This window comes from Asparagus officinalis, unplaced genomic scaffold (genome assembly GCF_001876935.1).
Source record: "Asparagus officinalis unplaced genomic scaffold, Aspof.V1 AsparagusV1_Un461, whole genome shotgun sequence".
NCBI lineage: Eukaryota > Viridiplantae > Streptophyta > Magnoliopsida > Asparagales > Asparagaceae > Asparagus > Asparagus officinalis.
In genome coordinates, this window is record NW_017972726.1 from 136,276 (window position 1) to 150,384 (window position 14,109).

A 14,109-nucleotide genomic window follows, 5' to 3' on the forward strand; every position below is an offset into this window, starting at 1 on the left:
CACTCAGACCAATTCCTTGGACTCCTTGGTTAATGTACATACACTGATTCAAATGTGTCCTCAATTATATAATTCCTATTTTTATGGGTTCATATAATAATGTGTCCCTTTTCTGCTTAAACAAAAGTTGTAGGGTGACATTCAAAGTGGGATGCCCAACTGTCTTCACCACAGTGGCAAGACTTAGTTGCATATTTCGGTTCACTAATCTTGTACTTTTCAAGCAAAGAATCATTGAAAGTAAATTTCTCAAGTGAAAATCTTGCCCAAATATATTTGAAACCCACTCTATCACATTGTAGATGTCTAATTAGCCAGTATGGGCCTAAGATTTTTCTGGATACATAAGATTGCTTGAAATGAATAACCTAACTGGTATGAAAATACAGATTCGTGGGTTGATATGTATTTTTTCTTAAATCAAACTGAATTTGTGTTATATGAAGAAATCCAACAAGATGGACGACAAGGTATGATGGTTAAACTAAAAATAAGTATCTGCTTAAGAAACATTTTCTAGTTGAACGGAAGTGTGTTCTTGCATGACTTAAACCCTATCGAAGTCTGCTTTGTACATAGGAATTTTGGTTTATTAATCATTCCTACTGATGTCAGTTTCCGTGAAGTTTTATCTGAGGTCTATCCTTCTTCAACTTTACCAAATGTTAGCTGAGGTCTATCCTTTCTTCAAACGCAAACAGAGCCCAGTAACAACCAACAGGCTTGAAGAAATCACAACTTGATCATATGGTAACTTAGACAAAATTTTCTATAGTGAACTTTAAACAGAATGTTTCATATCTTTCCTTTTACCAACAATAGCGATCTTAACTTTATCATGGATTACCAGGATGGATTACTCTTGTCACCTACTGACTAGTTGTAGTTGTAGAGTCCCTTAGCTTAGAGATTGGATCAAATGTTACTCGTCTAAACAAATAAATGTGATACTTAGGCATATGGTTCTACCTGATTCCAATGCTTCGAACTACGCCCTGTGTTACCAGATCTTCCATCGCATGCCAGGTCGTCTCAAGGGATATGGTTGTATCTATGTCCAGTAAGCCATTTTCATCCAGAGCACTAGCAGTTGTTCCAACTCCTGCCCTTGCGTTAAAGTATTTGCAACTGTAGTTAGCTTCCAATAAACTATCAAAGGAGAAGCTACAATATATGAATTTAGTAAATATAAGGACGTACCAGTGTGCTTTGTAGCCACTGGAAAGTGGACAAGATAAAGATCAAGGTATTCCAATTGTAGCTTATTCATGCTATCCTTACAGGCCTCAAGAACATGCCCATGATCTGAATTCCAAAGCTGTCCTCAGAAAGGTATCTATAGTTTACCGGCTTTACTGAACTAACCTTCGTGGTGATAAAAAGTTCTTCCCTTTTGACAAGACCAGTCTCAAATGCCTCTCTAAGAGCTTCACCAACTTCAGCTTCATTTTTGTAATCAGCTGCAACAAGAGTTTGCCAAACTAGTGAGGAAGGGCGGGAAAGGGAAGGCACGCATGGAAGGATCAGACTACTTCTACTTGAATAGAAATATTGCTGGCATGTGAAAATACACAACACTTAGGAGGTTTAGAACAATGCTAATAATAATAAATTTCTGAGGGAATGAAAGTTGCATAACTCCTATATGAATATATAGTCACGGTGCAGGTTTTGCAATTTATCCTGAACAAAAGCATGTCAAGAAGAAAATCATTTGCACTAAAGGTTATGATAACCCTTATATATACTTGAATGTCATTTTAAAAAACAAAGATATAAGGACACATTAGGAAAGCATAAAGGAAGGCTTAATTCCTTCACATACATAGACATTACATTAAAAATGAAAAGCATAATCATAATGAGTTTAGGCTTTTTTAAGTTTAAGTGCATCAATACGAAAAATATATAAGAAATGCAATCTTCATTGTTCTACATCTGATTCAAACTAATTTATTATGATCGTTCAGTATTTGTTTGTTTTATCAATAAGGATAATGAAACTATCTGTTTAATAAACTATTGGCACCACACATGTGATCAAGTGATTTAATTATGTCATCAAAGAATGTCAAAGAAAGTTGTGCATTCAGATGCCATTCGCCGCAACCAACCAGGGGAGGGTGAACAGAGAGGAAGTGTCACGCCCCGGGCCCATGGGCCCATTGGCGCATGCAAACTGTAGGACCTACCGAGAGTAACTCGATGTTGGCTAAATTCTACTATCAAAATGCTAGCACTAGTTGTTCTTGGATCTTGGATTTCTCTATTTAAGCCACTAACATTTCTACACACTAGTCCATATGGGACTAAAGTGAGGGTATCACTATCACCTTACCTTACAAAGACGACGTCCTCGTCGTCATGACATGACAATTGACACATCTCAGTATCACTTGCCAGGCGATGTGGACTCTAGAGGTGGCTTCTACTGGTTCTAGATGTGACTCCCACCGCATCCACGCATTGTAGCATTTAGCCTCGTATAACACTTAGCTCCACACTTTCGGCTAGCTAACTGTTCTGATATCATTTGCCACGCCCCAGGCCAACGTGCCCGTTGACGCATGCAAGTCGTGAGACTCACCGAGAGTAACTCGATGTTGGCTTAAATCCACTGTCAAAATGCTAGCACTAGTTGTTCTTGGACCTTAGGCTTTTCTATTTAAACCACTAATATTTTTTCACACTAGTCCATGTAGGACTAAAGTGGGGGTGTCACAATCATCTCGTCTTACAAATACGACGTCCTCGTCTTCACGACATGATAGCACATCCCAGTATCACTGTCAGGCGATATGGACTCTAGAGGTGACTCCTACGAACTCTAGAGGTGGCTCCCACAGTCCCACTACATCCACACGGTGTAACACTTAGCCCCGTATAGCACTTAGCTCCACACTTTCGGGTGGCAACTGTTCTGATACCATTTGTCACGCCCTGGACCCACGGGCCCGTTGGCGCGTGCAAGCCGTAGGACCCACGAAACTCGATATTAACTAAAGTCTACTGCCAAAATACTAGCACTAGTTGTTCTTGGGTATTGGGCTTCTCTATTTAAACCACTAACATTTCTACACACTAGTCTATGTGGGACTAAAGCTCTCTATTTAAATCACTAACATTTCTACACACTAGTCTATGTGGGACTAAAGTGAGGGTGTCACAAGAAGCGCATGCACGTGTCCAGAATATGATGATAGTCGGAAGAACTACCTCTAATATAAAGAAACTAGTGCGAATAGAGATTATTATTACATTGTCAGCTAGAAATATCATCTCTGTCCAATGATGAACTTACAGGTGTTGATGGGGATCCCAAAAGAACTATTCAACTGAGATGAATTTCACTGGCACTATCAACATCATTATTTAAATAGAGGATCAATTCTTCATCATATTCGTAGAGATTGTGGTTGTTATACCTAACTTAGCAATAAAGTATGCATATCTTCGTGCAATATGATTATCAAGGTTCTTTTATCATTAGTGATATCAACTAACATATTTCTCGAATTTGACTCTAGTAGAACCTCATAATCCTATATTTAAAAAGTATAACACACCATAGCGTATTGTACAAGCCTACTCCCCCATCCTCAATTCCAAATAAGTGGGATATCACGATCCCGTTGTCCCCAATTCCAAATAAGTGATGTACCATGAACCGGAACGAACCATGCTCCAAGCGATTATGCTACAGAAAGCGCAAAGAAAGCATTTCCTAGAACAGACACCTTGATCTCCAAAAAAACATTTTCATCATCACTTTAAAGAGAAAAAAAAATTATGCTAAGCCACGATGCTCTAAGACAACCAAATAAGTGTTTGTTTTAAAATGTAAGTACTCTATATAACTTGTGATTCACAAAGTGTTGTTTTTTTTATATATAAAGGAAAGATTCATAATAAATCCTCAACTAAAATAAAAAATGTATTGATTTTTCCTTTAAAGTTCAGATCCAACAAAATATGCTTTTTGAACCTCCAAGAGATTGAAGTTGTAGTCAAACTACATTCTTTTTGAATTAGTCCCCGAGTCATGGATCTTGGAGGTATTAACTCTATATGCCAACGATAAATCTTGATCGGTATAAAAGTTTTCCAGTTGAGGTTTATCAGAGGGGCAAAGACCTACCGTGACATGGATTAAATAATGGACTTTATTATATAAAATCTTAAGTTATTGTGTCCCTAAAGAAGCTCATTGTCAATTTCTATACGTATTCTCTGATGTATTAACTTTGCCATCACGATTGCCCAATGCTATTCTAGTTACAGGCCTGTCTTAAAATATACTTTAGATCTTTATCGAAGAAGCCCACTCTAGGTGTAACCCATAGCAACAAAAACAAGCTTTACAACCTGGAATGGTAGGTATATCATGCCACGTTTCAATGTCATACTATACACCTAACATACTATCAAAGCAATTCATGTCGTAGAAGTACAAGACTCTCACAAAACAACATGAGAAAAGTTTATTGTGCAGTTAATAAACTTCAGGCTTTCTGAGACTATAATCATAAGTTACTCAAACAGGCTAACAGCACTACAAGTGTTTAGTAGAATAACTATACCAAAGAATACTTCACAATTACAAATTATCAAATCACTCAAGGAGCAGCAAAAGTCTACAACATCTTAATTAATGTTAGTATGTTACAATTTGAACAGAAAAGAACTTGTTCCTTTTTATTCCCCCTTCCTTTCCTTCTCCTTTTCGTTTCTCCTCTCTCTTAATGCATTTCAAATGTCATAAAATATTCCATCTAACCTAGAGATAACATTCAAAACGCCATCGTCTATATTTCATATCTTTCCACATTTTAAATAACTAATAATACTTTGACATTAGAATTTTAATAAAAGCCCTACATATCAATTGCTTAGGCAAATAGGACATCATCTCCACCAAGTTGAAGATCAGCGTTACCTTTTTCCTTCAAATCCCATTTGGATAAAACGAATCAAACAGGAACGCCCCAAGTGAGATCAGCGCCATCTATGGAAAGGACAAGCTCAAAAAAGCCAAACCATTGCATGCACCAATAAAATACAGCCCAATCAAAATTCAATTTTTACAGTAACCTTCCTTTATTAGTTCTCAATTTCTTTAAGCCCCCACCTTTTTGAAAGATTAGCCAGAAAATAAATCTAAAGAAGTTACCTCATCAAATGGGTAAACACAAATCGTATCTAGATAGTCAAAAAAACTAGCGAAATAGGTGGATTACCTGCGCAATCAAAGTGGCGATAACCGAGCTTGATGGAAGAGAGGACGAGATCTCTGATGGATTTGCCCTCCATTCTCCAGACGCCGAGGCCGATCATCGGCATCTTGAATCCGCTGCTCAGCGTGATCGCCATTGCTTCTGCTCTCTGCTTCTCTCTCTTTGGAGCGTGAATGCCGGCTTAAAACGCTTTATTAGATTCTTCGTTGGGATAATTCCATTGAGGTCCTTCAGAACTTTTTATAAACTTTTTTCTCTTCCTCTTTTTATCTTTCTCTATCTCTATGTTTCCCTTGCATATCATTTTTCTAAATATCTACCACTAATATAATGGCTCGAAATCACTGCATGCTAAAAACAGAAATAGTCGGCTACCTTCTCTAGTGTTTTGAAAACACTAGTTTTCGGTCGGCTCTCTTTCTTGTAAAAACCCTAGATCTCAGTCCGTTTCTTTTTCTCTCTGGAAGCGTGTAACGCTTCTCTCCCCCTCCCTCGTGACGGATCTCCATCGGCATGATCGTCTCTTTTTATTTTTTTCTCTAGCCGGTTTCTACAATCTTTGTGAGGCATGGTTCTTCTTGTCTCACTCCGATAGTTTTGCGGTGAATTATTTGGCGAGATCTGAGTCTCGTTCCCAACCCTCACGACAGCCTTCGAGGTTTTCCACATCTCGGCCTCCGAGGTAGCTATCTCTCGGCTCACACGAACGGCACCGTCGTTTCATAATTAAGTAACGGCATCGCCGTTTTATATTTATTTAACGGCATCGTCGTTTCATATTTAATTAACGGCATTGTCGTTTCATATTCAATTAACGTCATCGCAGTTTCAGGGTCACCTTTCGGTCTCCAATTAACGTCATCGCCGTTTAAGCCGTCTCTCAGACTCAAATTAACGGCATCGCCATTTTAAGACCGTCTATCGGTCTCATATTAACGGCATCACCATTTCAAGCAGCCTCTCGGCTCCAAATCAATTTGGAACATGGCGAGAATTGATGATGATGGGTTGGCCGAGCTTTGTGCCAAATGCAGCTTAGACGATAAAGATGACCCGGTTTTTCTGTCAACTAAGAACCGGACAGATTCACCCTCCCTTAACAACTATCTCTTGGGGAAGGTTTTTGGTAGGAAGATTGCTAAATAGAGATGGTCTTGAGCGTGTCCTTAGGAAGGTATGGATTGTAGATGCCCCCTTCCAAGTGGAACATTACAGTGGAAGGAATACTTTTCTTTTTAAATTTGATTTCCGATGCAGATAGGGAGAAAGTGCTTGATGGTGGGCCATGGTACTTTGAAAGGAACTTGCTCAATTTGATTGTTTCTCATGGAGTCAATGCCCCAACTTTCTCAGGATTTCTCTTCAACTTTATTTAGGGTAAATGTCAAGAATGTACCACTGGCTGCGATGAACGAGAGGTGTGCCAGAGACTATGGCTCGCTTATAGGAGAACTTAAAGGGATTGATTTGCGGATAACAAGATGTGGCTGAGAATTCTCGTGGATATTACTAAGCCTCCAAAAAGAGGCATACGTGTTTGCTTTGAAGAGACCGGAGAGATTGAGAAGCTCTTCCTCACCTATGAGAGACTTCCTGACTTTTGCTTTTCATGTGGCATTATTGTCCACAAAGCTGCTGAGTGTGACAAATGAAGTGTGCAAGTCGATGGTATTTTTATCGCATCCAAAAGCAGATATGGTTCTTAGCTCAGAGTACCCCCTCCATCTTTCAAGGCCTTTTGTAAAACCCTGATAATTTATGTTAATATAATTAATATGAGATTAATTATAATTTATGGATATTTACTTTGATAAATATAGTTAAATGGGAATGAGTATGATACCATGTGTTTTGAATATGAACGAGTTCATACATGAGGAAAAAAAAGTTGAAACATGCACAATGGCCAAATATGTGTAACTGGAAAATTCCAATTCGGTCGACCACTGCGGTCGACCGCGAAACCTGTAGAAAGTCAGATTCCTTTTTTGAGTTGGTTTTGGTTTTCTAAAGCCCATATCCGTTTTCTGGTATATATATATCATATGTTCACAATATTTTCAATTTTCTAAGAACCCTAACAGCCACCAAAACCCCTTTAAATCCTAATTTTGATTCTTGGAGAAGATTGGAGGCTTTCAAGTGGATTTTCGCGTGAATTTTGGCGTTTGGATTATAGATCTTCCTTGGCCTGGCTTCTTAAACGTTTTTCTACAAACCCCAGGCGAGTTCATCACTGCTAATCCCCCTCCTATTTTTTAAAATATTTTTAAAGAGTTTTTAACATGTTTTGTAGAGCCAAATTAACTAGTTTATGAATAAAAGTCAATTCTTTTGTATTATATGTATAAAGACTAGGTCTTTCCATGTTAAAAAGTTTGAGAAAAAATTTACAAAACTGAAAATGATTTAAAACGTGGTTTAATCTGAAGAAAGATGATTTGTTCTTCGTTTCGAGTTTTTATGTATGACTAGGGTTTTGAATATTAATTTTATGCAAATAATCATGCTATATATGTTGGGTTTGTTTCAAGAAGTTTTTATCTATTGTAGATATGCTCTCATGCAAGTTTCATGTTGTTTTAATCATGTTTGAATCACTTAAACACGACGTGAACATGACACACACAAGCAGATTGAGAATCAGGAATATCAGCCCACGGTCGACCGCGCCATAGCGGCGGTTGACCGCGTGCAGGATAGAGGCCTGAGTAGGCTCTAGAACCCGTCGCGGTCGATCGCCGCCACATAGTCAGTGGCCCTGTGCATGTTTTGTTCGACTGTTGAGTTTTCGAGCTAGTCTCTCGACCTTGTACTATTATGATTCAATGTTTATGAGTTGTATAACACCTAAGATGTCAGTGAACACCAGTTATGGACACGCACACCGAGATATGTGCACGTATGTTTAGAATATGTGGTGTCAACATATTTTTATCCTAATTTAAGTTGATAAATATGAAGAGCATAACATATTTCATTGTATTCCGGAATGGGGAGATAAAACCTATTTTCGCAGAGCAGTTGAGTAAGAGTATTACAAAAGTATCATCATTCCATTGTATTCTGGAATAGGAGATAAGACCTATTTTTGTAGGACGATTGAGTAAGAGTATTACAAAAGTATTGTCATTTTATTGTATTCCGGGATAGGGAGATAAAACCTATTACCGCAGAGCGATTGAGTAATAATATTATAAAAGTATCGCTATTGCATAAGGTGGGAGATAAAACCTATTACCGCAGAGCGATTGAGTAATAATATTATAAAAGTATCGCTATTGCATAAGGAGATGCACATATGTAAGTGATTGAGTAATAATATTATAAAAGTATCGCTATTGCATAAGGAGATGCACATATGTAAGTATTATTTGTCGTATTTTGCTTTCATATTGGTTTCCCGCGAGTAGGGTATTTCTTTTAAGATCGTGGCTTGCATGACATAGCTTATGATTGATTTTTTTGTTCAGGATGAGATCCCTCTTATGTTAGAGTTGTCTACCCGAGTGTAATTGAGATGAGATATTTATTCTACATGGGATGAGATCCCTCTTATGTTAGAGTTGTCTACCCGAGTGTAATTGAGATGAGATATTTATTCTACATGTTTGAGGTTTGGAGTGTTTTCCTTTTCGAGTGTAATTGAGATGAGATATTTATTCTACATGTTTGAGGTTTGGAGTGTTTTCCTTTTGGTTTATTGTTTTCATTCATAGGGTTTGGGGTTAGTATTTAGGGAGTCACAATTTGAGACATGGTATGTACATAAGGGTTTCCTTATTTGGATTATTTCGCTCAACGTACTAACTCTCGTGTTGTGATTTCCTAAATATTAACTTTCAGTTAGAATTTTATGAATGATTTCATATGTATATGTACTAACTCTATTTTCTATATACTCCTACCCCTTCCCCTTGGGAGAAGTGGAGATGATCTCGCTATAGTGCTTTGACACTCGTTGTTTTCCCCCCTTTCAGGCAGTGAGTCAGGCGTACGAAGAGTCGCAGGTTAATGGGATTTCCTCATAGATTCCATCTAGCTATTTACTATTTAGTAGTTATTTCAGAACTCCTCAGTTAGTTGGGGATTTCCTCATAGATTCCATCTAGCTATTTACTATTTAGTAGTTATTTCAGAACTCCTCAGTTAGTTGTTTATGTTCAGACTCTAGACTTGTATTTCATTTTGTAGAGGCTGAGAGCCATAGTGATATTTTATTTGACTCATTGTACTTGAGGTTTATTTCAGACTCAGAGTTATTTCTACTCTATTTTAGTTGGGCTCACTGATGACTATTCTCATGCTTTCTCTGTGTATATCTGACTTTACTCTATTTCTTTCATTTGCATGTCCGTTCCTTCACCTATTTGTTATTTCCACTAGAGAGATAGTAATTGTGATGGTGAAACATGTCGTAGCACAGTGTTTGGTGCTTGGCAGGTTTGACATTCTGGGTTTCGCCTTGGACTGTAGCCTCACGTGAAACCTGGGACGTCACAGTTTGTATCAGAACTCTAGTTCCAATATCCTTAGCGTCATCCCTATGTCATATTATGGAGTTAGGATAGAGTTCCCTAGGAATCATGTATACAGTCCGTTAGGAAATCCTAGTATGAGTGGGGACGTATTATATACATACGCGAAAAATTACAATTTTTTTATTATGATGAACTATTTGCTTTGAATAATAAGGTATGCTATGAGTAATATGTGATACGATTTACTTATTGGTATACATTATATCTTTTTCTTCTTGAGATTCTATTTACTACGTGAAAAGCCCTACTTCTATATTATAGATGTCAGGAAGAAGTCATGGACGTCGAGGTACTCGTGCCCAGGAAGCTGAGCAAGTCGATAGAGAGCCCGAGCCGCAGCAGTCTTCGTAGTACTTGGTGGATCTCATAGCATCGTTAGAAGCTCGTCTGGTGCCCGAGCCGCAGCAGTCTTCGTAGTACTTGGTGGATCTCATAGCATCGTTAGAAGCTCGTCTGGTAGCTATTAAGGAGCAGTTAGCAGATCAGGGTCGGCAGGGAACACCCATTCAGGAGAAGATACCAGAGGGGACACCGGTAGTCACGCCACCACTTTCGGTTGATGATGGAGTGGCTGAGCGGGAGGCTTGGCTTCACCTGGTAGAGAGGTACCAGAAGTTGAAGGCTCCTGAATTCCATGGTTCAACAGATTCCATTACAGCGCACAAATGGAAGGAAGATGTAAGCAACATTCTGGATATGCTTAACATGAATACTGTGCAGAAGCAAAAGCTAGCAGCTTTCAACCTCAAGGACGATGCAGGAGGATGGTATCGGCTTTGTTTTACTCCAGAGAAGAGGTTGACAGCCTCATGGGAGACTTTTGTGTATTTCTTCGATGAACAGTATGTTTCGGCTGCAGCAAAAGCCGGGAAGGAGTTAGAGCTGGCTCGATTGGAGCAGGGGGATATGTTGGTGACGGATTTTGAGAGTAAGTTCATGTCACTTCTTAGATTCACTGGCATGTGGCACACCAAGGAGAGGCAGGCTCAGATGTTCATGATGGGACTTCACTCAGGTTTACACCGATACCTAGTATCTCGGAGGTTCCGTTCAGCGTGGGAGATGGCAGATACTGCCATGGCTCAGGAGACAGATACAGCTATAATCATTAAGGGCAAATATGGAAATGTTAAGTCAGGGCAGTCAGGGATAAAGGTAAAGGTAAGAGACCTTTTTCAGGCTCAGAAGGACCCCAGCAGCAGGGTAAGGGTCCACAGCAGCAGGACCCCATAAGAAGAACCATTAGCAGGATCAGAGGGCACAGCAGCAGCGCTGATTTCATGGAGCTTGTTTCAATTGCAACAAGCTCGGACATAGAGCGACAGAATGCTGCAGCGCACCCACAACAGGCTAGTAGGGCAAGAATCAGCAGTAGCAGCATCAGAACCACATTCAGGGAAGTGGTCAGGGTCAGCAGTTGAGGATAGATGCACCTCCAGCAGTCCCGAGGATTGAGGGACAGGTTCGAGCAATTCAGGAGACCCAGCAGGGATAGATATTCCCATACATTCTAGACGATGCAGCACAGCAGACGGGTAGAGTGTATGCAGTTGTTCCTCACGATCACGGCGCGAGCGGGGCTGTGGTGGAAGGTACATTCCTTGTGAATTCCTTTCTAGCACATATTATTTTTTATTCGGGCGCTTTGCATTCTTTTATCTCCTACGATTTTGCGGTTAGACTTCAGCTTGTGGCGCAACCATTAGATTTTCCTTTTATCTTGTATCTACTCCTTTAGGGGAGACGTCTCTTTTAGAGAGTGTTTGTAGGAGATGTATTGTCAGCTTGGACGATTCCGAGTTTGTTATAGACCTGATCATATTGTGTATATCTGAGTTCGATGTTATCATTGGTATGGATTGGCTATCTTCCTACCATGTGAGTATCGACTGTTTTATGAAAATAGTCAGTTTGCGAGCTTTTGATGGATATGAGTTAGTGGTAGCGACCTCTAGAGGCAACCAGTTTGCGGAGTCATATCTGGCATATGTCGAGGAGGTGATGTTACGGAATCAGGGCACAAATTTGAGTGAGATGCGAGTAGTCTCAGAGTTCCAGGATGTCTTTCAGGACATATCAGGATTACCTCCAGTGAGAGAGGTCGAGTTCTGCATAGAGTTGCAGTCAGGCACCGTGCCGATTTCCAGAGCTCCTTACCGTATGGTGCCTGCTGAGATGAGGGAGCTACAGATCCAGCAAGATGAGTTGTTGTCTTAGGGATTCATTCGACGGAGTCATTCTCCGTGGGGAACACCAGTCCTCTTTGTGAAGAAGAAGGATGGGAGTATGTGATTATGTATTGATTATCATGAGTTGAACAATATCACTATCCGAAATAGATACCTATTACTAGGGTTGAGCATGGTTCGGTCCAAACCGAAAAAACTGACCGAACCGACCCGAACCGACCTGGAAAATTCGGTTTTATGAGTAGGATGGTTCGGGTCTGTTTGAAATCTTTTCAACCCGAACCGACCAAATATAGTGCAATGCTACTCATTCTGATCTCAAACCCTACCCGACCCGTCTCCAAAGAGTCAAAGACTCAAACTCTAAACTCATTTTCTAAATCATTATGGGTTAAAAACAATATCATTATATCATGTTTAATGCTTCATAATCTCCTACTTTGTTGATATCTTTTTTTTTCTTCAATACAGTTTGTTGTTTGATAAGAAGTTTGATGAAGTTAGAACCGAACAAACCGAACCGAACCGCACCGAACCGCACCGAACCGACTTGCAATAGTTCGGTTCGGTTTTGAATTATAGGTGGTTCGGTTCGGTTGTTCAAATTTTGGTAAAAACCGAACCGAACCGACCGTTGCACACCCCTACCTATTACCGAGGATCGATGACTTGTTCGACCAGTTGCAGGGGGCTCAGTGTTTTTTGAATATAGATCTTCATTCCGGTTACTATCAGTTATGGGTTCGGGAGATGAATATTCCCAAGACCGCCTTCTTGACTTGATATGGGTCATTCGAGTTTCTTGTCATGCCATTGGGCTGACCAATGCACCCGAAGTATTCATGGATTTGATGAATCGGGTTTTTCGTCCATACTTGGACCAGTTCGTAATAGTTTTCATCGACGATATTCTTATCTATTCGAGATTGGAGGCAGAGAACGAGCAGCATTTAAGGTTGGCATTGCAGACTTTACGGGAACACCAGCTGTATGTAAAATTTAGCAAATATGAATTCTGGTTATCAGAGGTCAGATTTTGGGCCATGTCATCAGCCGAGAGGGCATTGCAGTAGATCCGACTAAAGTAGAGGTTGTGCTTGATTGGGAACTACCAAAGATAGTTACAGAGATTCGTAGCTTCTTAGGTCTGGCAGGCTATTACAAAAAATTTATTCAAGATTTCTCGAAGATTTTCACGTCACTTACACGCCTTACTAAAAAGGGTGTACAGTTCATTTGGAGCACAGAGTGCCAGAAGGCATTTGAGACATTGAAGACTAAGTTGACTTCAGCACCAGTATTGATTATTCCCAGTAGTGATAAGACTTTTGTTGTCTATACTGATGCATCTTTATCGGGTCTTGGAGGAGTATTGATGCAGACCCAGAGAGTTGTAGCCTATATCTGATAATCATATTTTATTACAATTTTATACCCTCATTATCTATTTTATATGAATAAATATATCACTAATAATTGCTTTTATCTTTAATTACAGGTTGATGAAGAATAAATCCCAAAAATCCCATCTCTCAACAAAGGCCTTTGAGTAAATGAAGAAATAAAATATTTGGATTTTAAAAGCCCAAAAGCCCAAATGTAATAAAATGCTCATTAATGTCAAATGTAATAAAATCCTCCTCTTGTTTTCTTTTCACAAGTGAATTTTCAATTTCTCAAGGCCCAAGCCCATCAACAAGAGACTTGAAACTCCAATGGACCGGATTTAACCAAGGAAATACACAATGGGCCGGTTGCTTTGGAAAATCAAATGAAATAATGAATGGAGTTGGGGACCATTCCTGCAGCTTGCATTGTAATATATAGACCGGACTTGTTGCTGCAAAAGATGGGCTGGACATGCTCATTAATGTCTTTTTGAAAATCAAATGGAAATACAATTGGGCCGGACTTTCATGAGCAAATATCAAATGTCAAATGAGCTTAATTGACCTTTTAACGGACTTGATTTTTTCAAATGGAAACCAGACTTGAACTTTATGGCTGCAGTTGAATTTTTGAAGCTTGAAGATGTGATCAAGACCGGACATGCTACTGAATTGGGCCGGATTTTTTCTATTTTGAAAATCAAATGGATTTCCATCAAATGGGCCAAATGAATGGACCTGCTGACCTGCTGCTGAA

At 39.4% G+C, this 14,109-nt stretch overlaps 1 protein-coding gene across 1 annotated transcript in view; it reads right to left on the minus strand.

The window, feature by feature from the left end:
• Nucleotides 1-5,510, minus strand: part of LOC109827816 (NADP-dependent D-sorbitol-6-phosphate dehydrogenase-like) — an 18,143-nt gene extending 12,633 nt beyond the window's left edge. The window contains exons 1-4 of the mRNA XM_020394832.1: nucleotides 5,238-5,510; nucleotides 1,366-1,460; nucleotides 1,201-1,318; nucleotides 970-1,102 (exon numbers count right to left, since the gene is read on the minus strand). Of these exons, the coding sequence (XP_020250421.1) occupies nucleotides 970-1,102; nucleotides 1,201-1,318; nucleotides 1,366-1,460; nucleotides 5,238-5,370 (479 nt within the window). The 5' untranslated portion in view covers nucleotides 5,371-5,510. The remainder of the gene's footprint in view (nucleotides 1-969; nucleotides 1,103-1,200; nucleotides 1,319-1,365; nucleotides 1,461-5,237) is intronic.
• Between the last annotated feature and the right edge of the window lie 8,599 nt (nucleotides 5,511-14,109).